Here is a 26591-nt window from a genome sequence, read left to right as displayed (position 1 = left end):
GTCAAGATAAGACATACTCTAAATTGTTAATAGAGGTTTCCTCTATAGGGGAGGGCGGGAGTGGGTTGGAAGTGAAAGGAAACTATTCACATTTAGCTAATATGCTTTTGTGATTTTGGTTTGTTTGTTTAGAATTGTGTTAATTTTGCAATTGAAATTAAATAAAAATGTATAGAAACATTTCTGGGAAGAAATAAATAAACTGTGGTTATGTTTTAGTGTTAGATTGGGGAGGCTCTTCCTCTCCCCCCAACTTATCATTATTTTATTAAAGAACAAAATGAGAACCCAAGAAGGTTCCCTTTCTGTTAAAATCCATGAAACCTTTTTCTGATTCCGAAGCTGAATGTGTCATCTCTGTTCTTTGAACCCTCAAAACACTTTGTATAAGACATACAAAGTGGGACTTCTCTCTGTCCAATGTGTATTTTGTACATACTTCACTGCCTCTCCAGAGTGAAGCAACTTGAGGATATTGTGGTAGAGAAGAAGAGTGGTTTTCAAGTTGGAAGGTATGGAGGTTGGCTCTAGTTCTGGTTACCTATGCAGTGTGATGGAGTTGCCCAAACTTAGCTTAACACACAGCCATTTTATTCTGTCTTATGAATTTATGATCAGGAACTTGAGCGGAGCTGGGCTGGATAATTCTTCTGCTCCAGGTGCTGTCGGTTTGGGTCACGTGGTAGTGTTTAACTTGGGGCTGAGCTGAATAGGAGGGTCCATGAAGGCTTCCTTCTCCTGCCTGAATGTGGCTGGAAGGCCACTTCAGCCTGGTTGTTTCCCTTTTTGAGTTCCGTTGGCGCCTCTCCACGGACTTCCTATAGCGGCTCAGGGCTTCAAAAGACCAGGCCTACCAAGGCAGGAGCTGCCCATCTCCTTAAAGGGTGGAACTGGCAGAGTGCCACTTCTGCTGTACTGGTCAAGCGGCCACAGAGCCCACCGAGCTTAAAGGGGGGAGCAGAGATGCCACCTCCTGAAAGGAGGATTTGTATAAAAAATTTGTGGCTATTGTTAATCCATGACAGCTTTGCTACGAGAAGTACAACCTCTGTGTCTCAATGACTGCATCTGTGAATTAGAGAGACTGAAAGCTATACTGTATGCAAAGGCACCCTGTGCATTGTAAAAAGCTGTACGTACAGCAAGTATCAGTTATCTTTGTACTGACTCTGTGGCTTACTCAAGGCAGGTACTTATTTAGCATGTTTAATTAGATGTTTGAAAGCAGACTCATTTATCAGATATTTCCCCAGGGGAACACACAAAGAAAGTGGTGCTGGGCGATTGCCCATGGGCATGGACTCATTGTAGAGTCAGACTTTGGGCTGCATTGGCATGAGTGAAATCAGGGCGTTCCCCAGTTGCATCTGTGTGACCTTTGTTGACTCATCTCACCTTTCTGAGCCTTAATTTCCTTATCACAATATGAGAAAAGTATTACCTAGCTAAATTGCTGTGAGCATTGAAACTAATTTGTGTAAAGCACTTGGTATGGCAACTGCAACACAGTAGGTCTTCTGTTTCTCTTCAGATGATGTAACAAAGTCATACGGAAAGTATGGACTCCTCACTCGTTTCTCTATGCTGGCCACTTCCGTTGACACCAACAATCGAGAGGGGATCCAGAGCCCACGTCCTTGTGAAAGCAAAGGGAAAGGGGAAGGACCCCCCTTCCTGTTTCTCCCAGTCGCCTTCTCGCCTCAGAGTGTCCCCCCTTCCAGGGCATCCTTTCCTGAGTGCTAGATGTGGCCCCTTTTCAGACCTGCGGCTTTGCCTTTCACAGATGTATGAGATCAAATCAGGAGGCAGCATTGCAAAGAAGTTCAATGAGATTCTGCAGAAGCTGAGCTCGCCCCTGAAGCCCAGAGTTCCAGAGCACAGTAACAACAGGATGAAAAACCTCTCCTACCCATTCTCCAGGGAGAAAATGTACCTGTGAGTATTGAGGCTGTGGGGCGGGGATGTGAGAGAGGCTGGGAAGGAAGACTGAACGCCACTCAGAGCCTCAGCTCACAAACAGAATGCTCCAGTGCCTGGCAGATGGGCGAGCATGCTCTCCTGGTGCTGTAGTCACTGTATCTGCTTTCTGAACCCCATTTCCTAAATGAGCTGATCCCAAATAGCTCCTGAATATTTGACTGGTGGCTTAGGGGGGAAAACCTGCCAGTTAGTCATTCTGCACATGGATGGAGAATCAGGAAGCAGACAACCATAATAACCTTTGGGACTCTGAGAAAAATCTTCAGATGGCCTGTTTTCTTTCTTCGGGGAGGCCATTCTGCCCAGTTCTCAGTCTACGGGATTCCAACATGTTGGGACAAACCAGAGGGAAGGTGGACAAAGCTTCTGCATTTCTGTATTTGCAGATGCCTACTCATGTACTCACTGGCTCTGAGGAGACCACTCCCCACTCCCCACCCAGGAAGAGGGGGTAAGGACCCTTCACAGGGATGGCAACAGGAAGCCTTTGGAGGGGAGTCGTGGTTGGCAAGTGGGAGATGCAGCAGCCAAGCATTAGTTATTGTAGCAGCTAATGAGAAAATAAGAGGCTGCCAGGAGTGCTAAGAGAATCTAGAGAGAAAGGGAAAGGAGTGGGCATGGAAAGGCAGAGGAGACCCAAGATTCTGTCCATTTTGAGGAGGCGGCATTCACAGAGTTGTGTTTCTGCTGTTCATTGAATGGTATCTCCTCCCCACCTTTGCCATGTTAGATGATAATTCTATACATATGCTTATGCCATTCCCTCTTGCATATACAATTGGCCCCTAAACAACATAGATTTGAACTGTGTGGGTCTACTTATATGTGGATTTTTCAATGAATACTGTAGAGTACCATAAATGTATTTCCTTTTCCTTGGGATTTCCTTAATAACATTTTTTTCCCCCTAGCTTACTTTACTATAAGAATCCAGTATACAGTACATACAACATACAAAGTATGTGTTAATGGACTGTTTATGTTATCAGTAAGGCTTCTGGTCAGCAGTAGGCTATTAGTAGTTTAGATTATTGATTTATTATAAAAGGCATCAAAGGAATACAAATCAGCTGCCAGATGTAGAGATATATAGCTGTACACAGGTGTTTTTCTGAGTGAAAGGTCAATATCTGACATTTAGAACAGACATAGGCCTTATATAATTAGGAGTTTAGTATCCAGTTGATGTGAGAAGAGTGACAACACTAAGCAAAATCCTGAAAAACAAAGAGTTATAGTTGCAACACCCTAAAAATATACTCCTTTTTCTTGTTATATTTTTACTATCTTTGTCCATGCACACAAATCCTTTTTACATATTTTTACCTTTAAAACATAATTATATGCTATTTTTGGTCAGAGTCTACAGTTTTTCTATTTGTAAAGATTTCAAAATTGTAATTTCCAATGACATCTTGATAATCTGTTGTGTAGATCTTGTGATTGTATCTTATCTCCATATCTTTATTATAAGTAACCTTGTAAGGATCATTTTTACTTATGGAACTTTTTTACTATAATAAATATACCACAACATAATAAATACACCAATGCACTTACTGTATATATAATATCTACATTTACTGTATACAATTTATAAATTTACCATATATAAATATACTGTACACTAATATACTGTATATTGTATGCACAGTACATTTACTGCATGTATTTATATAACATATATGTATTGTATATAATTTATATGCTTACTGTATATATATTGTATATGAATAAATATACGGTAACAATATACCATATGCTGCTTTCTTGGTGTCTCCAGGTACAACATCCAGGATAAGGACTGCTTCTTTGATAACGCCACCAGGAGCCGCATTGTAAGTAAACAGGTTAACCAGGGCTTCACCAGGTGTAGTAGGCTTGGGAAGGGGGTGAACAGGCTGAGCACCCCATTTTGCAGGGCATTCTCATGCCCTACCTGCCACCTCCCATTGTCACTTGCTTGCAGTTGCCTGGTGACTTGAGAGGCATATCCAGGAGCTTCCCAGTCCCAGCAGCAAACAAAACAAGCACCTGCCCTCACTCTTGGGTTGAGAGCAGTGTCTTCCCTTTAGGCTTCTCTTCTTGGGATGACAGCAGGGAACTCAGTGGGTGGGAGCTTCCGCCAGTTAGGTGACCTCCTTGCTTTACAGTTGAGGCGACTGAGGCACCAACAAGCTACAAATTGAAAAACAGTTCCTACAGATAATGTCCCAGGGAGGACTCGTTGCTGGGCTGTGTGCATCTTTGTTTCACCCCAAAGGAGTCCTGTGCATTCGTATCACAGGGTGCTACAGCCAGTCGGCTGGTCCCAGTGTAAAACTACCAGCCACTCAACAGAAAGCCAGAATTGATGACTGTAGCTGGTTTTCTACAGCCTTTTTGCCATTTAAATTTCCCTATGGCTTGGGTCCCACACCTGTGGGGGAGTTATAGGGTGTTGTGGAGATTACCCGATAATTGCCAAGTGCTTGTAAAATAATACAATGCTGTATAAATGCTGTTACTAATTATTATTGCTGTTGAATGACTGCACTGTATTGTAAGGGAATTAAACATTCTTGGTCCCCATCCTGCTGGAAGTTATTTATTTACCACTTCCTCTAGGTCTGTGGCCGGAGTACAGGAGTGTGAATGGTGGAGTAACACATCTCTCATTCACCTCTGGTTCTGGGAGCTTCTTCCTTCCCCTCCTGCCCAGTCCACCCCACACTGGGAGAAAGGGAGGGAAAGAGCCTTCAGTTTTGTGTTGGGGTCTACTCTGCCCTGGACTTTTGTCTGAGGACCTCGTCCGCATCTGGGAACATCCTCTCTGCACCCCTTTGGGTGTCTGAACAGCTTGCTTGTCCCAGAGCAGGCTTCCTCACTGGCGTCTCTTTAGAGCCCGGCACAGGCTTGGGACCCTGCACGGGTCCACCTGTGACCCTGCTTCCTCTGCAGGGGGTAATCTCAGCGCCCCTCCCTTCCATGTGAAAAACAGGGCCCTCCCCCTTCCGCACAAGCCCATGGCCCAGGCGTATTTGGGCCAGCAGTAGTCATTGAATAGGCTGCCGGCTGTGTGCCCAGAATGTGCGCTGACACCTGGGGTCTGAGGGAGCTTCTGACATGCTCTGATGGGGGGGCAAAAACAGAGACATAAGAGCTCCAGTGCCCGAGAGGTAGGTGGCCCTCTTCCAATTTCCAAAGTGCTTTTTTGGTTCCTCAGAGCAGCTCTGTGAGATAACTCGGGACCCTCAGAGAGCTTGCTCCGGAGACAGGACCAGAGGCGGGTTCATCTGCCTCCCTGCTTTCCTCAGCCTGGCACTCCTCAGGGCTGGCGGTGCCCCCCTCCTCCACACCTCCCGGCGTCCTGGCAGCAAGGTGCTCCCTCCCCAGCCCTCCAGAGGCTGCAGGGGTCTGGCCCACTGGGGTGTTTTCCTTCCCTTCTGTAACTGCAGTCAATTTCTAGCTGATTCTTTACTTTCTTCAGGGTGGGGAGAAGGAGATGACTGGGTGTGAGGGGTTAGACTCTGTTTGCTCAAAGCACTCAAATTTGAGTGGGTGTGACATGCAGTCCACTAGTGCGGCCTGTGATCAGCCACCTCTCCGGAAACGGGGCCCGCAGCAGGGCCCTGCGTGTGCAACGCACGTGGTCCAGGCGCTCACAGCCCTGCTGTCCTCTGTTCCAGGTGCACGAGATCTTGAAGCGCACAGCGTGTTCCCGCGCCAACAGCACGATGGGTAAGGACGCCTTCCCCGCCCGAGGGCCTGGCGCTGATGGGGACCCAAGGGGGCCGAGCTCTCCTTTCAACAGCTCCATCGGTGGGAGCAGAGCAGAGAGCAGAGCCTGCCGCGCAGGGCAGAAGGCTGCTTGCACTGAGGCCGGGACCCCGCTTGCCCTGCAGGAGCGCAGACGCCCCGACCCCGCCTGCAGCCACTCCTGCCTTTCACTTTATCCAGAAATTTCAGCTGCTTTTCTCTTTTCACTGTGTCCAAAAGTTTTTAATATTTACCTCAAATATGGCTGGCTTTTATTTACTCACTTTTTTCTAAGAAGAAAGGCATCTAGAGGCCCTTTAGTGCAAGTCCCCACTTTGTGTAAGAAGGAACTGACCTCCAGGCAGGGCCAACAACTTGTGTTAAGGCCACGAAGCTATCTGAATGTGCCTCTACTGAGCTCAGCATTCTTTTTTTTTTTAAAAATTGAACTATAGTTGATATGCAATATTATATTGGTTTTGGGTGTAAAATACAGTCATTCCACAGTTATATACATTATGAAACAGATACACCGTCTGCCGTCATGCCAAGTTGTTACTGCATTGACTCTATTCCGTATGCTGTACTTTCAGCCCTGTGATTAATTTGTTTTATAACTGGTAGTGCTTGCCTCTTGACCCCCCATCACCTGTTTTGCTCATCCCCTGGCCCCCTTCTCCTATGGCAACTGCTCTGTTCTCTGTTTATAAGTCTACTTCTGTTCGGTTTATTTGTTTGTTTGCTCATTTGTTTTGTTTTTTAGATTCCACATGTAAGTGAAATCATACGGTTCATCTTTCTCTGCCTTATTTCACCCAGCATAATACCCTCAAGGTCCGTCCATGTTGTTGCAAAAGGCAGGGTTTCATTAAGCTCAGCCTTCTTGTCACCATATCTGGAAGAATCTATTTGCCTTGGGGTCTGTGTTTAAAATGTGAAGGTATTTGTCTTTGAAGTAGGAACCTCAGCATTTGGGAGCTTGTGGTATAAGGCAGGCAGTTGATGTTGACAGACTGGGTAGAAGACACAAACAGCAGAGGTAAAAGTGTGAGCTTACACACGTAAGTGTGTGTCCCGTCTGCAGGATCACTGCAGCTTGAAGTCTCTTTCCAAAGGCGCTATTGTCGCTTGGAACAGTTTTCGAAACCTTTTGAGAGAACTTCCTTCAGAACATACTCTGTGGTGGCAAATCTTTGGCTCTAGGGGCAGCTTTGAGTTGAAAAGAATCAAATAGGCGATGAGGCTGAAGGATACTAACAGTGATGACAATAGCAATACTTCCGTTTGGAGAGCTGACTGTAGGGCTCCTTGGCTGCCTCAGGAGCCAGGGGACAGCCCTGAAGAAGGACTCAGAACAGGGTTTGTGTAGTGACAGCACTTTCAGAATACTGCAGAGACTCGCAAGCGGGCAGTTATGATTGACTCCGTTTGCTTGGATGTATTCATCTTGCTACAAAATACCAAGTAACACTCCAATTTTTAAAAAGTCAAATCTGTTATGTGTTATCTATCTGGAGCTTGGTGCTGACACGGCAAGGACATGAGTGAGCTTAGCCCCACTTGACTCTGTGGACCGGACTTGCAGCCCTCACCCTCAGCGGGGACCCCACCTCACCTCACCTCACCTCACCTCACCTTGACCCCAGGCTCAAGAACACAGAGGGTTCAAGTGATCTTAGAATGCATTTTGTATTCTCCTGGCCTTTATCAAAGTTCTTGAATTTATCCTGACTTCTTGACCATTCACTCCTCAATTCTGTTAATCTGCCTTTACCCTCTCACACCCTCCCCAAGTTGACTGGAACTGCTCCCTCAGCTGTCATGGTCTTTTTCTCCATCTTCATCTTCCTTACCTTCCTACATCCTTCCACACTTTCTCTACTTAACGTCCAGGAAGGTGTGAAGGTGCTGCTGGCCCACAAACCTGCTGTCTTTGTTTCTATCTCACGGACCACACTTTCTTGGTTTCCTTGTCCTTCTCCCACGTTTTAGATGTTGTCTTCTCCGTATTCTCTTGTGCTCTTTACTCTCTCTCTATGCAGACACCTTGCAGCTGTGTATTTCTATTTCCTGCTTTGCTTCCTGATTTCAGCCCAGTGTTCCATTCCTAATGGATGGAGACCTCTATTGAGATGCTCACCAGAACCTCAAAATCAATATATCCAATGTCCATTTCTATCTCATTGCTTCTCTCTCCTGCTTCTCTTCCTGGCAATGTGACCACTATCTTCTCTATTTTTGCTCATGCTGTTCCCTGTGCCTGAATGTCCTTCCCCATCTTCCTCATCCCAAGTCTATCATCAGTCCAAACATCACTGTCTTATAGGGTCTCCCTAATGTTCTCTCCTCGGAATACCCATCAAACTCAATCTCTTTCTTGCTCATTATCTATGTCCATGGCTGAGACTCCCAGGACAGCCCTCCCTTCATCTTTTATGCCCTCAAAGCAACTTGCTGTCTGACTTGCACATTACACTCAGTCGATTTGGTTTAGTAAATTAATTAACCACGTCTAGCCTGCTAGTCCTGCGGCAGGTGCTGATGAGTTCCTAACCATGTGTGTCCATGGACAAATGGTCTGTTTTCTCTGAAACTCAGTTTCCTTTTATGTAAAGTGGAGATAATACTATCTATCTTGCAGAGGTTTCTGAAGATTAAATGGGAAGCTGTTAGTTTTGTAAACTGTAGAGTCCTTAAAAACTGAAGTTGACTTTGAAGACAATCTCCAGATTGCTGAAAGGTCATTAAAGACCCTTTGCTTTAACACTGAAGTTTTTTTTTTCCCTTTGAGGATCTGAGTGTTTTTGTGCTGTCTCAAAGTCAAACATCAAAAGAATTTTGTTGAGTAGTTTTCAAAATTTCTCTCTTTTTTGACATTTAGAAAGCATATATTGAGTACCTGCTATGTGTCAAATGATGTTATAGAAACTGAGAGATGCCAAAATGAACTCAACCTAATTTCTACCCTTAGGGGCTCTTAGGTTAGCCTTGCAGACAGACGTATAAACAGAGAATTATGAGATAATCTGGTAGGTACAATGGTATAGATATGTACACAGTGCAAAGGGGGAGGAAGCAATTAACTTCCATGTATGTGTCTAAACTAGGAGGAAAAAATAGAAGGGAAATACTCAAATCATAGGCCCTCTAATTTCTGAAGTTGGGCTACAAATCTGACTTTGAACCAAAGTGAGAGAGAATATGGCTAGCAGTTCAGCTCTTGATGTCCTCAGCAATGTCTTTTGGCATAGAAAATTTTCTATAATCTCTCATACTTTCTTATATTGAACAGATCAACATACATTAACTATTTCTGGATGATTCAGGATCACCTACACTTTTTTTATGTTTGCTCAAGGATTATCAAATTACTAATAGAATTGTTTGGCCCACACCCCTTGATTTCTTGAGTTTTTGACTCTGGTGACCTTCCCTGGGTTTGGCTGTTTCAGTTTTGCCTTGCTCTTTGGGAGACAGCAAAACAGGCTTTTTAGAATTGTGGGCAAAGTGAGAGAGGAAATGATTGAAGGAGGGTCTGAAGGATTTGGCTGTGGTCAAGGCACATAACAGTAGGGAGTGGGTTTTATGAGATTTAGGTACTTTTTCTTTCTTCTGGGTTCTCTGCTGTGAGAACTTGGATAACCAGATAAGAGATCTCTGTACAAATAAGGCATCACTGTTACCAAATAATAAAGACCCTTTGCATGGGCTTAGTTGTATGCTTTTCAAAGACATTCATTGTCTCATGGGATCCTTTAAATGACCATGCAAAGGAGGTTCAACAGGTGTTAACTAATCTCACAAGAGAGAGACTGACCAGGTGCCCAAGGTTAGAGATCTAGAGTCAGATTTTAGCTTCCTTGGCTCTTCGTCAGTGCCCTTTAATCAGTTAGTAAATAAATGGAAGTTATCAGGCAAGGTTTCCCAGAGAAATAGAAGCCAAGGTCTTCCCAATGTTACATCCAGCCACTCAGTTGACAGATATGTACTGAGCACCTACTATGTGCCATTTGTATTCTAGAACCATGGATGGAGTAATGAATCAAACAGACACAATAGACACAAATCTCTGCCCTTAGGGGGCTGAAAAGCTAGCATTTGAGAAGAGGGAATAAGCCACATGAATTCCTGGCAAGAGATACATGCACGGAAAACATATAATAAGAAATACATGATGGGAGTCACTCTGAGACAATCAGTAAGTGTCCCAGCAGGAACAAATGACACGTTCAAATTAGGAAACTCAAGGTGGGAATATTAATAGACCATTTATAAAGTCGGGGATTCCAGGGATGCGGCTGTGACCTGGAATCAGTAGCAGAGCTGGAACAGGGACAGACGGGATTGGCTAGAGGAGGTGGCACTGAGAAGGGCAAGCGGCTGTTCAGGGCGGAGGCCCAGAGTCTGTACTATCCTACCCCCATCTGACCTGCTGAACCCAGCAGAAAGCCAGAGAGCAGAGAGACCATTCATGGCCAACAGAGAGGGGAAGAGACCATCTCAAAAGGGGCAAGGAAGATAGGCACACCCCCAGCAAGCCTGGAGAAGAGGGCCCCTTAGTTCTGGGATGAATACATTAAGAAACTTAGGTCAAGTCACATTCCCTCTGTGGGCCTGTCTCTCACTTTGAATCACATTCTCTCTCAATGTTCTTGAAGCTTCTGTCTAGCTCCAGCATTTGCTAGACTTTGACTTGAAGGAGCCACGTGGTCTCCTTTCCATAATGGGCCAACGAGGCTGTGGGTGGAGAAAATGGAAGTTCCTACGGCCAGGATCCTCTCCTGACCCTAAACTACTTGGTGATGTAATTGGCCTCCTGCTAGACTAATGCTTCCACACCCTAGGCAATGAGCTGTTATTGACTGAATCACTATATAAAGAGTTCTGCCCAGTGCTCTGGGTGGAGGCAGAGACAGAGGTGGATTACTGACATGCAGGCTGCTGGGTGCAGACGTGATTCTAGTGCTTGAGCTACTGCCAGGAGAATAAAGCTGGGTATAAACCCTGTTACCCCAAGAACGTTCCATTGTCATTTCTCAGTCTCACCGAATCCATAGTGAACCTTCCTAGGGCTGAAACCCGCAGGCAAGATGCATGCTCAGAGAGGGGACTGGCTTCCTGTAAATTCACAGCAGGTCCCAGGATCATGGCCAGGACTTGAGGTTGTAGGTTGTTCCTAAGAGCACGAGGACAGAGAGTGACAGAGGAGTAGTGAGAACAGGGAGGATTCAGGACTGCTGGCCAGGATGGTTGGAAGAGAAGACTGTGCTCCCACCTGGATCATCTGCCTATGGCCTTGGGCAGCGGGCACTCAGGGGCTGCCCACCCCACCTGTGTCAGAATCACATGGTGCCTTGTGAAAGCCCTGGCAATCCGGATGGCACACCGAGTTTCTTATTCATGAACTGCAGGGGCAAGGCTCCAAGACCTATGGTTTTATAAGCTACCCAGTTGCTTTTTAGAAACTCTATGGTTAGATAAAGATAAATCCCGGATGAGCTTCACAGACTTTCTGACTTACATACAGCTTGGAATGTAGAGTAGCTCAGAGGGCTCACCTTCCGGGGAGTTGACCACTGGTTGTCTGCAGTACCCAAAGATAACTGAGTCGCCTCTGTGAAGGGCCTAATTTTTGTTCTTGTTAGTTTTCTAACATTTGTTATGTGGGCATTAGCATTCAGTCCCTTCTAATGTCCCAGCCAGAGGTAGGGTCTTTCAGACTTTGTCTTCTTTTTTCTTTTCTTTTGTATTTTTCCTTTGGCAGAAGGAAGAGCAGGAAGGTAAAAATTAGGGTAAGGAGGCAAATAAAAGGGAGCCAGCCTTGAAAAAGTGTGAGTGGACTGACATTTGGTGATGGTCTAACTTCATTTTGGGGGTTTCTTCCATAACTTTCTTGTGTAGCCTTCTGTAACTCAGTCTCTCCCTCTTCTTGGAAGTGAGGGATTGTGGACTAATGTGAACACAATGTTCAGAGTATTGAATGGGTCTGCAAGCTTGGGTTCTGCATGGTGGTGGCTGCATGTGAACGATTGCAAACGTGGCCTGGCCCCATAAGGCCTCTTAATCAGCACAAGGTAAGGTGAGCTCTCAGGACCTGCAAGTTCACCCCCGTCATGGAATGCTTTCAAGTGCACTTGACCGTGGAAAGAAACCTAAGCCTCCTTGACCATGTCAGAGGAGGACAGACACCATTCTTGCGCCTTCATATGGAATTTATTGTGGCCTTTTCACGGACAGAAAATTACATATTGATGGAGCTACATTTTCACAGACATTTTGGTGTCAGAGCATTTAAACAAATGTATGCTTTGGGCATCTCTCGTCCCCATTCAGGAGATGATGTCTTAATTACTTTGACCGGAGCCAGACTGTGTTATGTGTTGTAAACATCTGGTTTATCATTCATCCAGCTGCACTGGTTTATATTTTGTTAGAAGAAAAGGCTTGGGATTAAAGGCATTTAAGTAATTAAGCACATGTCAGGACAATTTGGCGATGGGTAAATATAGTCTCCGTTAAACTGAGACTAGGGACTCTGGTTTAGATTTATGTCCGGCTGGAGAACTGGGATGAAGGCAGAAAGCCGGGTGGACTGGGCCCTGTTCTGGGGGAATCAAAACCAAATGGGTTCTCGGGAGTTCAGCGCCATTCCTCTAAGTACCTGTCCCCTTAGATAAAAGTTTCTTTTGCGTTTGGCCTGGAGGGGATGGTGCTGTAGTCCCTGTCACCTTGGGGTACTTGCAGATTTAATGGGACTTTCTTTGGGAGGCAGACCATAAATCATGCTTTAGCTGGTCCTTTGTGTTTGCGAAACAGAGATGTCTCAAAGCTAAATACTGTGAATGTGTGGATTCAGGAGCCAGTCCTGGGGCCTGAGCCCACCCTGTGCTGCTCCTCGGCCCTGACCCTGTGGCTGCAGAGGAATGGTGTTGCTCGGCCAGCCGGGGTGGATCAGGCTGTGTAGACCTGTGGTCAGAGGCAGGCAGAGACAAAGAACGAGGCTTTTCCTTTGGGGATTCTAGTTCCAACAGCAATAGGGAGGCAGTGCCTGGTGATTTGAAGGGAGTTAGGGACCAGGGAAAGTGTCCTCACGAACTATGCTGTGTTTGAGCAGAGGCCCTGCCTTTCTTTGTGGGAAGAGAGAAAGGAAAACGTCCTCTGTGCTTCTCCTCCCTGGTCCCCCTTTCAGGAGTAATAGGATGAGGGTTTGGGTCTTCCTCTCTCTCTCTCTCTCCCTCTGGGTCTAGAGCAGAGAGGAAAGACTATAGATGTGATCCTGAAGAAGAAAGCATTGCCACTGTGGCCAGATGGATGGTGCATGATGGAACCAATTAGCCCATTTTTTTGCTGAAAAGAAAGGAAAAAATTCAGAATTGCAATTTTCAAAGCAGAGACTCTTTTTGAAAAGCATTTGATTATTTCCTTCTTCTTTCAAACTGATTTCCATGCTTGTTTGGGGGTAGAATCTTGGTTTCTGAAGTCTGGGGCCCAAGAGGCCAAAGCCATTCCCACTCTTGGGTGAAGTTGCGGATGAATAGTTATATCCAGCTTGCCCTGCCCCCACTGCCCCTGCGCCTCCTTTGTGTGCTGTTCTCTCCTGCCTAGCAGCCACTTACTGGGGTCTCCTGGATGACACCATGTGAGAAAGAGGAGGTACACCGCATGGGGTGTTCAACATCTGGGGCCCTGGCCATCTGGGTCAGGACAGCTCAGGTCTGGTGGCCTGAATGGTACTGGCTGCAGGGCAAAGACCCATTTATTGGGCTTCCTCTGTAGGAAGTGGACTAACCAAGTAGAGGTTAAAGTTCCTTCATCAGATCTGTCGCCAAAGAAAATTGGAGTGGCGAGGAAGGCGCATACCTGGGGTAAATGGGAAGAGATACTGAGAGAAGTTTAGCCACAGGGCTGGTTTCTCTTAACACCAGGTGTCCTCTCTATGTTCTCAGCAGTGAACTGGGGCCATGAGAGACACAAGTGGGAGAGAGTGCCTCTGACCTCAGGGACCTGGTAGGGCTTCGGGGGATGCACAACGATGAGCAGACCATGTCCTAGAAGTGGTTTTCGTGACCTGCCTTAGGAATGTAGTTCACAGGAAGCTTTATTTGATGGGAGGTGCAGTGCACAGCATTAGGCCTGCGATGATTTGAGAGCTTTTCGGGGATCTGGCAGCAGGACCCAGGAGTTCAGGTTGTCAGCCTCATGCTGTCAGACACTGGGCTTCTGTGCTCAGTAAAGCCGAAGAATTCAGCACCTGCCTCACTTTCCATGCCTGGGACTGTCCGCATGGAGTACGGTGCTGCTGGCCACTGGGACTGTGAGTGCAGCATCGGGTGTGTGGGTGCCATCTGGCTGGAGTCCTGCCTGCCACTGACACCTTAGCCTCCATCTACCGTGAGGGCCTGTGTGTAGCTTTGAGCTCCCCGCCCCCTCCCGCCTGGGACTCCTCCCCTTGATTATTGTAGGGTGGCTTCACACGGCTATGGTTATGCTTCTTGAACTGATTAGCCATGCTCAGAGTGAAATTGTAGTCTTGTGAGGAAGACAAGACAAATCTGCAGCTCATTCAGTCCCCTGGCCCCCCCCACCATGCGACTCCCTTTACCCACCCTCTGCCCCCCTGCCCCCCAAAGTTATTGCTGATGTTTCATGTTCATGCCAAGGAAGAAGCTTAGGATCAGGAAAGGATTGGCCCTTTGGTGATGATGCAGCGTCAACACTCGCAGCTCCCAGGTCCCTGCTCCCTGGAGGCTTGGCCACCCCGCAGTCCTCAGGGCCTCGGCTTCCCCGTGGGGCCCACGGCTGGTCTTTCTGGCACCAGTGTCCTGAGGCTGAGGTGACCAGGGGCGAGGCAGAACGGAGGAGAGGGGACTGTTGAGTGCCTCTCTGTTCTCTGAGCGTGTGGGTGGGGACTGGGTGGGAAGGTGAAGGGGAAAATGTCTAGATTTGTTGTCTGACTTTGTGTCCTTTATCCAGAGCCATGCAAATGCAGATTACTTAGCATTTGAACAGTGTACTTATTTCCCTAGAAAACCAATTTTCTTCTCATCTCACTACTGTCTAAAGTCTTTCTGGAAAGGATGGTTGAGGGCAGAAAGTGTGTTTGAGGGGAATCACTGCATGCCAGAGACTTACCCCGCCCCTCCCTCTCTGCAATTCAATGTGCATCCTTGCATGGTAGGGTTCTCAGCACAGAGAGTGGGCGAGATATAATCCCTTCCATCTGGAGCCAGTGACCCAACACAGACTATCCCAAGTGGACAGAACATACAGACACTTTATAGTCTCTGAATAAAACCAGGAATGAAATGAGTCAATGACAGTGCCTCGAGGCTGAGCAGAAGGTTCTGTGCTGTGACTATACTAGAGCTAAAGGACAGAGCCATTTGTTCATTTACACATATTTAGTTATGTGCATGTGGTGCGAAATACTGATAAGATTAGACAATGAATCTCTTGTGTGGTTTGCAAACATTGTGGTCTCAGGACCCCTTTACACTTCTATAAATTCTTTTACACTTCTGTACTTCTAAAAAAGTACCAAGAGCCCGAGGGCTCTTGTTTAGGTGAGTTATAGCAATTGATATTTATTGTATTAGGAGTTAGAACTGAGAAAATGTAGAAGCACAAGAATCCATGAGTGCTGTTTTGTCAGCTGTCAGAGGGATGATATCATCACGTCACAAAACTCCCCTGGTGAGGGAATAGGAGCGACAAAGCAAAGTATGTCTCAATACTATTATAAAAAGTGTTTTGACCTCATGAAGCCCCTGAAAATGTCATGGGGACTCCCAGGTTCCCCAGGCCACACTTTGGGAACCCCTGCCCAGCTGCTCCCCACGGCAAGGAGCTGGGGTCCAGGCAGTGAGCACCGCTCTGCAGAGGAGCAGAAGGGCACTGCTGGGTGCTTATGCTGCTCATGGTTGCAGTGACCCACATGGACGTTCCTGGGCTGCTGAGGAGCACAGCTGTCCTCAGCTGGTGGTCGTGGAGGGCTGGTGGTGGTGAAGAACTGTTGGACGGAGTGCTCTGAGTGTGTGGGGACGGGAGAAGGGGAAGTCTGAGAGTACGTATTTGATATTAAAACATAACTTGGTAATTGGGACATGAACACTGTTGCTGTTCTACTAAGAACTGAAGTCGGACAAAAACTTATAGACTGGGTGGGCATAGAGGACATGCAGTGATGCTCAGCTGACAGGTGAGTGGGGGCTCACTACTCATCAAAAGACAAAGGTTACGTTGAGAAACCCCTGCCCGGGAGTTACTGTTGCACCTTCCTTTCTTCCCTAGGAATTAACTCTTTGATCGCAAACAATGTCTACGAGGCTGCCTACCCTCTTCATGACGTAAGTGCCATTTCCATTGGCTTGATCCCCGTAGTGTTTGTAAAGCTGAAAACCTCAGGGGGTAATAACGTGTGAGGCAGGCAGGCAAGAAGCATGGCGTTACAATCCCTCTGCTGCTTCTGGACGACTCATAACTGACAAGTTGGTTTTTGCCGGTTGTCAAACTGTCCAATTATTTCCCTGATAGTGAAATGATTGGATTTTGTTTGAGCTTTCCCTACCCTCCCTGCCTTTGTTTTGAGAGAAAGTGTGAGATGACAGATACAGCACGTGAGGGGTTAAAGTGGGGAGCAGGTGGGGAAAGTGGGTGGATGGCAGGGGAAGGCAAGTCGAGGCCTGGATAAGTTAGTACACAGCCGGGACTGTCAGACCCTTAAATGATTGAAAGTGGTGTTTTGTACGTGTTGGTTTTGCGTGTATGTGAGATTCCTCATCCTTACTATGCAGGTACATATTACATGTCAGATTTTTCATCTTTTTAAAAAATTTTAACATTTTTGAAGGAAATTTCTCAAAATTCCTTACATTGTTCAATTACAGAAAGAAAACATGTTATCAAAGCTTTCCTTGACTGGGAGTAATGCTATAAACATCCCATAATACAGTGCAATGACATTGTTCAAGACAAATCATGAAGGACTTACCTGGCTCATGTGCTAAATGTCCCCCTGGTGCACTGTTCGCTTGACTGGCCACTTCTTTGGCATCTGTCACACAGTCATGCCAAATGTGGCTACTGAGGTGGGGATCCCTGAGTGCTGGAAGGAAGGTCCAGCTGACAGGCTTCTGCCTGACACCCTGTGCGGGCAAATACTGTGCTGGGTTCTGTCCCCTGAGGACGGGGCGAGTGTGACTTGGCACAAGGTGATTTTGCAGGATGCTAGCCGGTTGACCACATATGCTCTGCTCTTACATTAGCTATGAGGAGGTGCAGGCTGCTCTCTGAAGCATCTGAGGGAGCATCTTTGTGTGAGAAGCCAACCACAGGCAACCTTACAAGTATTATTAACTAAGGAAGCAGAATATTGACTCCTTACCATGCCATGCTTTTGACCTTCCTCAAATGGGAATGAAAGAATGGGATGACATTAGAAAGGCAGGAAAATCCTGTCTCTGTTTTTGATGATCCCTTTGGCTTTACCCAGAATCCCTTTCTCTCCTGCAGGGTGAATATGACAGTCCAGGCGATGACATGAATGACAGAAAGGTAAGGGGGCCTTTGGCTATGCAGAGCGCTTTGGGCACAGGCCGCACTGGCTGGGTGTGGAACTGGACAGAACATCCTACCTGCTCTGTTTACCTGCTTAGATATTTTCCAGAGTCTCTTTCACACCTCCCTGCCCTCCAGGTCTTGTGGAAATGTGAGGGCCATTTCTGGTCATGGACATGGCTATGTGTACGGGGTGCTGCTGGCATCTAGTGCCTGGTGGGCCAGGGATGCTAACCATCCTGAAACACCTTCATCAGTCCAGGTCCTCAGTCGAGAAACACTGAGCCCAAATGCCTTGTAGATGGGGTGACTGAGACACAGAAAGATTGCGGACTTTTTCCACAATAACACTGCCACATAAACAGAGATGGGGCTCGTAACGCCTGTGACTCTCAGATGCAGTGTCCCTGCTAAGAATGTAGTATTACCCATTATTAGCCTATAGGACTTTTGGGGTGTCATGCTTAAGTTATTCTTCTTTTCCTCTAGGCAGACAAATGGGGATACCGCCATTCCCAAGTTAGAGAGGAGAAGTCTAAGGGAAAGCAGTCTCTGTCCTGCTGTATGTTCTGGGCAGCTGGGAATGAGGTTATGGCTGCAGGAGGGTCTCCCCCCATGCCAGTCACAGCTCCTGGCTGTCCAGCTCTCTCCCCAGCCCTGCACCCAGGTCCCGTTTCTTCTGTTTGCTAACACTCTGGGAACATGTGTACCCCTCCCCGCCATGGCGTGGCACTGCAAGGGTCACCCACCTCCAGTGGGAACTGCCCTGTCTCTGTTGCCTCTTGTGCCACCTTGTGCCACCTCCCACCTGGCTTCTGCCAGCCTCTGGCAACTCTGTGAGCAGAGGCAGCTGGGGGGGCGGGGGGAGGATGAGGACCTGGAGGCCAAGAAGTTCCCTCCCCCGGCCTGTTGTCTGGAAAACCATTCATCCCCCAAGCTGCCTTTTGAGTAGTCTTCTTTTCATCCTGCCTATTAGTCCCTGTTATGAAGTGTTAAGTATTAAAAACATAAAAGGTCTTTTCCAGAAATACTGCTGTGATTGCTTACACATGTCCCCTTCTCCGCCTGCCCAGGGACTCAGTGGTAGTATTGCGCTGTCTTAACCTCATCTGTTTTCTATCTGATGCTAATAGTCTTGGTGTTTAATTTCCTGAAAAGTCCCGGATCAGATTTAAAGGAGAAGGAGGAGAAGCATTTTTCTCCACATCTCATTTCGCTTCCCCAACCATTTTCTGCCCTCCCACTCCCCCATTTCAAGATGCCTCCCCTTTAAAGAGCGTGTGCCACCCCTGCCCACCTAAGAAACCTTCTGCTGGGTGGGTGGTGAGCCCCGCCTGTCAAGGTAGAGCACTTTGCAGGAATATTCCGGAGACCAGGAAAACACAGTAACTCATGGGAGAAGTCAGCCAGCCCCCTGTTATCTGTACAGAGACAGAGAGAGAAAAGTTTTAGACACATCTCCAAAATATATGTGTATTTGTCTTTGGAATGGAATTACATTATTAATAACAACAAAACCTTTTAACAAAAAATGTTCATCCCCGAAAATGTTTTGCTCGGGCCCATAGAATTCCTCCCAGGGGACACTCCAGCTGGTAGAACAGGCAGAATCTGGGAGGCAGGGGGAGACCAGCCAGGGTGGAGCTTCATCTCGGTGGATAACTCCCAAAGCTGATGTCAAAAAGATGCTCATTAAGGTGGACGAGTGTCTGAAAGACAAAGGGCCCCTTTTGCATGGCTTTTCCTTGGGTTGCTGGCCAGTCCCAGTGCCCTGGTCCTCCTCTGCCAGGGTCGCTCCTAGGGAATGAACTGCAGTGGGGGAGGAGGGAAACCATGAGTGAGAGAGAAAGCCTTCTTCTGCCCGCCTGGGCTGGGAAACTGATGCCCAGCAAGATGAGGAGACGGGTTCCAGTGCCTGTAAACGACAGTCAAATCAGGACGAAAACCCTGGTGTCCAGTTTGCAGTCAGCCCAACACCTCCTGTGTCTGCCAAGGGGAATTGTCACCACAATGCCGGTGCGTCCTGTGGTTTCAGGGGCACATGGGTGCAGTCAGAAGGTGTCCTAAAGGAGAAAAAGCCCAGACCTCTGAAAATGTGCAAAAATTTATTTGTTTTTATTACATTATAAGGCTAGGGTTCTGGGAGAGGGGCTGCAGGAAGGATTTTGGCTGGGTGCAGGGGAGGCCGCTTGGAGGTATTGCTGGAGGACATGGAGGAGGGTTGGAGCTGTAGGGTGGCATCGCCTCTCTGGGGGCCTTTTGGGGTGATTTGCAGGCGTCTCCCGAGCCACCCCCCCTTCCAGTGCCTGCGTGTTCTCCTTCACTCTGTTCCGTGGCTGTGCCCATGATCTCCCTGAGGCCCAGGCTCCTCCTCAGCAAGCCCCAGGCAAGCCAAGAGGCCCCAGAGGCTGTGTCCCCTCTCCCCTCGGGCTTGCCCACGCACACACGCACACGTGCAGGAGGCATGACTCAGCCCCTGCTCGGGGCTGTGAGGTGCTCTCCCCACTCCCGGAGGGTAATTAGGAAACAACTCCCTCCCTCTGGAGAACAGGGGTTTCCTGCCTTTCTAGAAAGCAGGGCAGCAGGAAGAGGGAGCACCGTGGGTGCTGATGGTTCCTGCTGATTCCACATTAGCCGTTGCTGCCTGGTTTGTGTGAGCGTCAGTTACCACTTTCTGGCGGCTGCCTGACCCCCACCTGCTGCCCCTGGCTTTCCGACCCACTGCCAGGGGTACCTGAGGTGTAACTGGAGTGTGACTTCCTTCAGCATTTTACCCCTGGGGCTCTGGATTCCAGCTGTGAATGGTATAAAGTGACGCCTAAAAGGTGTCTGTGTTTCTGATAAGAAAGCTACTTTTCTTCTTGGTTTCATCTGAGGATTAATTTTTCCATCCTCCCAACTCCCATTGTTCTAAGGCAGAAGATCCAGAGAGTTGAGGGGGTCTTGCCAAAAATTCAGACAGGTCATTACAGGGTCTGGGAGTAGAAATCCATTCTCTCCCATTCAGGCCCATTCTGTCCGGTCGGTGCCCCTACGCTGGCTACAGCTGCCATCTTCCTGCCTGTCGCAGTCCAGCTCAGAGACAGCCACGGGTCTTAAACGTCTTGCTGTTCTCTGGCATTGCAAATGGTTTTAACAATTGGGTTCCTTTATAGGCTCATGAAATACTTAAACCAACTGACCCGCTGTCAAATGTGATCCCTGGGGAGCCCAACTGGCTGCGTGTATGCTCTGCTCCATCAGACGGGGTGGTCCCTGTGGGGCGTTGCTTCCTGCCATAAATATTTGAGGTCAGGCTGACATGCCTGGAATTGTATCCGGGGCCTCTGGAATAAGGCCCTGTCCACTGAGAAGGAGCTGCAGACCTTTGCTGCTCTATTTGCAGGGTTGGCCTGTCAGCGAGGAGGTGTAACGAACTCTAAGGGAGAAAGTGGATTTGCTAAGAGACTTGTTAGAAGGTTCTAGACTATGTAAGTTTGAAGGGATTGCTTTAAGTTACTGTGGTTGTCCTGCATTTTACTCACTCCATGCTAATCCCCATGGAGCAGAGACCTCAGAGTATGCCTCTCTTTGCCCTGACTGCTAGGCTGTTCTGAACCCCGTGACCTGGGTTTAGCATAATCTGCTAGCTCTCCAGCTATGTGTGATTATGAATTTGCCGAGATAGGGAAGGGCCTGCAGCCCTGTCCTCCCTGCTCCCTGCCACCTCTGCAAGGATGTGTGAGCTGATCTGGGCAGAGGCATGTGAGTGTCCAGGCCAGACCCCTGCATCGTGGCCCCGACTTGGCTTCCTGTTGCCACAGCTCTGCTGCCGGGACTGAATAGTGAGTTGCTCCTCTGTGTCCATCTGCAATGAGGGCAGATAACTCTCTTGACTCATCTTCACCCGTATCCACAACCTACAGATACAGCTTTGTGCTTAGAGGGTGCCACACTGAGAAAGGGACTTTGTGGAGGTTTCTTACCATGGGCCCAGGATCCATTCCACAGTAAAGCCTTGTGAGTTTGGTTCTCAGTTTGAGCCCAAGCCAGCTGGGCCATATTAGCTTCCTGGAGCATTTTTAGTTTTTCCCTCCAGGGTGGTACAGACAGGTACTCTCAGGCCCAGGTGTTGGTTAGACATATGACTGGGAGCAGAATTTGTTCTGGAGGTCAGAGCCTATGAGGCAGGTAGTGACGTTCCCCAGCCCTCAAGGGAGGCCTTGCCCATATCTCCTGATGCAAGCTGGCCTCCCTCTGGACCACAAATGATGTCACTGTGACAACCAGGGGCTGGTGAGTGAGTCCAGGGTTTGCACTAGGGGGAGGGAATAAAAACCCAGGGCAGTACAAGTACCTAAGAGGCAGGGAGGAGGAGATGAAATGAGAACAGTACGGTTAGGTTAGAAGCCACCTGCCTGGAACGTGAAGCTTCAAAACTCATACATTCCATTCCTCCTCTGCCCATCATGCACTGTGTGACCCCTTGTGTATCTGGGTTTCCCCCTTTGCAGGTGGCCCTGACTATGGCTGCAGTTTGCTCTGGCAGGGTCTCTGTAGTTTCTGGTCCTGTTTTTTGTAGACATTAGGACAGTAAAGTCTACAGCCATTAAACAGGAATGTCAGTTCTTCTGTCAGTTTATTAAAAAATCATGTCTTTAAAGATTCTTAGGTAAAAGGGTAGCTTCTTGATGTTCAGCTGGGTATCCAAAATACCTAACTAGAGTTTTCTTTGACAGAATTCCTTGTGACTCCTGTGTGACATGTAAGGAGAATGAAGAATATAACAAGATAAAAAGTATATTATAAGCCTGTCAATTCTACACATTTAATTGGACTCTGTGCTAATATTTATTCAGTATGGATATCTAGATGATGTCTAGTGACGGTTCATCACCAGATCGATCACTTCATGTTCTTGTGGATGATCTGTGAGGCTTGCTGGCTGGCTGTTTGCAACTAGCCTGTGGTTTGCCCCTGACAGTGATACCCAGGTTTGCAAATGTGCCAAGTCTGCTACTGGTGCGGTGGGAGCATTGAGAGGTGGCACAACCTGCTGTTTCGGCCCATTGCCCCCTCCCTTAACCTCCAGAATGTGCCCCACCTGTCTGCCGAAACCACCACGCTTGTCAAGGTCATCAGTGACCTTAAAGCCACTGCATCCAATGCTCACTTCTCTGGCCTCAGCTGATCTGACCCCTCAGCAGTCTTTGACACAGCTGGTCATTTTCTTCTCTTTGAAGCCACTTGTCCCTGGGCTTCCAGAACACTGCACACTACTGGCTGTCCACATCACCAGCTGTTCTCCTGTCTCCTTTGCTGTTCTTCATCCTGACCTTGGCCTCTAGCCACTGGCACACCCAGGGTCCGGGTGTCAGGCCTCTTCTCTGCCTGCTCTGTGTTCCTTGGCAATTGCATCCATAGTTCAATGGCTTTACAAATCATCTTTCTCTGATAACTTCCAGGTTATATCTCTAGCCTGGATTGTCCTCTGAACTCCAGCCTTTTATATCCAGCTGCTTACTCAGCATCCCCATGTGGATGCCTAAAGAGCAGCTTGAATTAATGCACCCCAAGCTGAACTCTTGGTTCCACCCTTCCTAGCCTGTTCTTGCCATGGTCATGGTCTTCTCCATCTCAGTAAGTGGAACCACCATTTGCTCAGGCCAATTGTCCATTTTCTCTCACCCCACATCTAAACCAAGAGTAAATCTTATTGACTCTACCTTTAAAATGTAAGCAGAATCGACTACTTCTGATCACTTCTTCCATGGCTCAAGCCACCATCAGGTCCTCCTGGAGCACTATAATAGACTCCCTACTCCTGTGCTCATTCTCAGTCTGTTCTGCATACAGCAGCCAAAGTGGGCTGTCTACACTCTCATTGTTTCTCCCCACTCCTGCAAATCTCCCAATGGCTCACTTCAAAGTCCATGGATCTTAGCATGGCCTACAGACCCTTCAACCCTCTGGCCACATCAGGACTTTCTGACACCATCTCCCATGACTCTCATGTTCTCTCTGCCCCAGCCACACTACATCCTCATTTTTCCTTGGATACATGCTCCTTCCCCAGGGCCTTTGCCCAGGAGGAGTGTTCTTCTGCCTGGAAAAGTTCCCTACTTCCTACAGGACATTATTTGAGGGACTTCTTTGTTCTCAGCTCAAATGTCAGCTCAGAGAGGCCCTCCTTTGCCATGCTATCTCAAACAGCATCCTACCCCACCCCCGGCTTCATATTCTACTCCCTTACTTTGATTTATTTTTCTTAATGGCATTTATAAATCTTACATGTTTGTGTTTTGATATTTGTCTCCCCACACCAGGGTGTAAGGTCCGTGATAGCAGCAGCTTTGGTTTACTGCTGTATTCAGTGTCTGGACAGTGCTTGGTACATAGTAGATGCTCAGTAAATCCTTGATAGATGAGTGAAAATGAATTCCAGGGCTTATTTTGTTGGACTAAGCAAGACAACGGAATATAGAAGGAGGGGTTGTGATTAGGTGGTATAACACTGCCCCAGAGTGTGATAAAAGGCCTCCTGTATTATTTGGGGAAGGAGAAGTCAACTTCTACAGCTTCCTCCCTTGTGGATGAGAATTTTCCTAGAAGCTGGATTTTTGGGATTCAATTCTGACTTGTGAGGATGGCTTTTGGGGAGAAGATTTTGACTTGCTCACATGGACAAAAAAAGGCAAATGGCTGCCCCCCTTCATCTCTAATCCGGGTTTCCCTCTTTTTCTTGTTTAGCTGCTGTATCAAGAATGGGCACGCTACGGAGTGTTCTATAAGTTTCAACCTATTGACCTCATCAGGTAAGATGTGGGAGGGACATCTTGGGAGGACCTTAGAGGTGCAAATCCTGAAAGATATCTGTCAGCCTTCTTGGCCGCTGGCAGTCTGTTGGCCAAGCAGAGGGATCTGCTTTTCTAGGTTGTGATTCACCTGCTCTGTGCCTTATGATTGGGGAAGTGGCTCAGGCACGGGAGGAGGGATGGAGGCTGTGTGGGGCAGCAGGTGGTGCAGGACGAGATACCACGACTTCCGTCTCGAGGTCTTCGACGCTGGTCTCTCTGTGCCCGCCCTTCTGTTGGGTAGGGATGAATGGAGTTATCGTTCTTACTATGGTCCTTCAAATTTGTCCTCAAGAAGCACCTGGCTGAGGCAGATCCTTGGGTTATGCCCGAATGGCCACAGTGTTGACCAGGAGAAGGAAAGTCCTGGGGAATCACTCGTGGAATAAGCTGGCTGGTCCACAGGGAATGCAGGCTTTTCCTGACCTCCAAATTACAAGAGGAGAAAAGTCTAGGTCCTAGAAACCTTCCCTTTAGTGAAATCCCTAAAATAATGTCCTATTACCTTGCGAATTTCCCCAGGGTCTAGAGAACATTGGTGAAAAATCCTTTGAAAGAACTTACTAGAATGCAGTGGGTGTGATAAGCCTAAAATGGGCCGAAGGCTCTAGACGTGCAGGGGGCTCCCCAGCCCCAGTCCCTGCTGGGCAGCTGGAGGCAGCACAGTGAAGCGGGAAAGCTCCGGGTCTGGGCACTGGGTCCTCGTCCATGCCCGGCTGCCGGGGGCTGCCCATTCTTTGGGCAAAGCACGTTCCCTCTTTGGTCTTCAGGATCCTGGTTGCCCTCGGTGGGGAGGCTGAGCTGACGGGTCTCTGAGGAGACTGGGTAAAAAAGCCTCGCCACTAGGAAAAGATGGGGACTTTCAGTCCCACGGCTGACATGATGGACTCACTGTGTACAGTCACCTGTGGCTCTTCTAATAAGATAATTAATCAGCCAGCAAACAGAGCGTGCTCCCAGCTGATTGCCCTGGGCTGGGATCATGAGGGGGGCAGCAGCCAGAAGGACTGAGTCCAGAGGGAGGAATTCCAGCTTCTTCTGGGAGGAAGAAAGCAGCCTAGGCCCGCTGGGCAGGTCCCCCTCCCACACAGATATGTGGTGGCCCTCACAGGGAACTGGGAGCTTGGTTGGACGTCTCTTGACAGTAGGTGTTTCTTCCAGCTGAAGACTGTTAACCAAAGCACAGGGGTCGGGGAGCAGGGCCACGGGTGCCTGTGACCGGGGCGCCGTCACCCCGCCCCTCCCACCCCTGGCTGCCTTTATGAAGCACGGGCCACCTACACTGCTGTCCGAGCCGCCCCAGGCTGCCTCCTCCATGCTTGGGGGGCTTTGATCTGCCCCTGCATCTCAAGGGGCCACCCACTCTGTCGCCTGTTTTCTCCAGCTACTTATTTATTTGATCAAAAAATGATTAAAAAATAGAAAGGCTCCCTACCAGAGAGCCCTGTCTTTTCCCCCAGGGACGTCAGGTGACTGGCTGCCAGCTAAGTGGGAAACAGCTCCAGTGTACGCTTGGTTTTGGCCCCCATAGCAGCCTCACCTGCAGGGGGAGAACTGCCTTGGAGCAGAGCCCTGCTCTGGGGCCTGGCGGTTCCTGAGGACGCGGAGCTCAAAGCTGTCTAGACAGGGCATGGTGTGTCGTGGGGCTGGAGGCTGTCCACTGCTCCTCATAGATGAGGTGGGTGAGGCCAGCAGCCTGGCCAGGAGGGGAGAAGGCTGGAGCCTCAGGCGTCTCTTAGATACTGGCTGGAGGGGAAGAAATGGCCCCTGGGCAGTGTGTGCATATATGGTGGGGGGCTGTTGTCTCCCCGGTGGTATAAGGACCTCCATGACCTCAGGATGCTGCTGGACAAAGAGAAGGTGAGAGTAGTGGAGAGAGAAAAGGGGACAGGGCCATTAGGGACACAGGTGGGTAAGCAGAGACAGGGAAGCCAAGAGCAGGTGTCTGGAGGGCTTGTAAAGAGAACCCTGGGTGGCAGGTGACAGCAGCCCACATTTAGCAGGTGCCACCTAACTCACGTAGCACTGCCTTCCAAATGGCCCACCTGCCCTTCTCTGGTCCCATCAGTGTTCCCTCCTTCCTCCTCTGTGTCGCCTGCCCTGCTCATTTCCCACACCCCAACCTGACGCCAAGTCCTGAGGGTGCTTCCTCAGCGCCATTTCTCTCTTCCGCTACTTCTCTATCTTTCCTGCCACCTCTTGTGGGTCCCACTCGGCTCGCAGGGCCCAGACCAAAGCTGCCTTCCTCCAGCAGTCACTGGTCCCACACTGCTGGTGTTGTGTCACTACTTACTTGTGTGGCTGTGCCCTCTCTGTGCCTCCTGTAGAAACTGCACCCATGTGTTCTGTGTTGAAAGGTCGGCAGAAGCAGGGGTGTCCTACATGAGTTGAATAGGACAATTCATACAGAGACTCCAGAGAGGTATTTCCCTGGGTACTCAGCCCCCTGCTTTGAGCCCTGAGCTTCTTTTCCTCCTGTGGGTC

At 48.4% G+C, this 26591-nt stretch overlaps 1 protein-coding gene across 2 annotated transcripts in view; it reads left to right on the top strand.

Annotated features, from left to right (window-relative positions):
- ANO2 (anoctamin 2) overlaps positions 1 to 26591 on the top strand; it is a 283607-nt gene that overhangs the window by 77916 nt on the left and 179100 nt on the right. For both annotated transcript variants that reach the window (XM_057491702.1, XM_057491703.1), the window contains exons 3-8: positions 1784 to 1935; positions 3764 to 3818; positions 5649 to 5700; positions 16009 to 16064; positions 17230 to 17271; positions 24004 to 24068. In XM_057491702.1, the coding sequence (XP_057347685.1) occupies positions 1784 to 1935; positions 3764 to 3818; positions 5649 to 5700; positions 16009 to 16064; positions 17230 to 17271; positions 24004 to 24068 (422 nt within the window). The remainder of the gene's footprint in view (positions 1 to 1783; positions 1936 to 3763; positions 3819 to 5648; positions 5701 to 16008; positions 16065 to 17229; positions 17272 to 24003; positions 24069 to 26591) is intronic.

The sequence above is a fragment of the Manis pentadactyla genome, chromosome 14, assembly GCF_030020395.1.
Source record: "Manis pentadactyla isolate mManPen7 chromosome 14, mManPen7.hap1, whole genome shotgun sequence".
In the NCBI taxonomy this organism is placed as follows: Eukaryota; Metazoa; Chordata; class Mammalia; order Pholidota; family Manidae; genus Manis; species Manis pentadactyla.
This window is presented reverse-complemented; position numbering and strand designations above follow the sequence as displayed.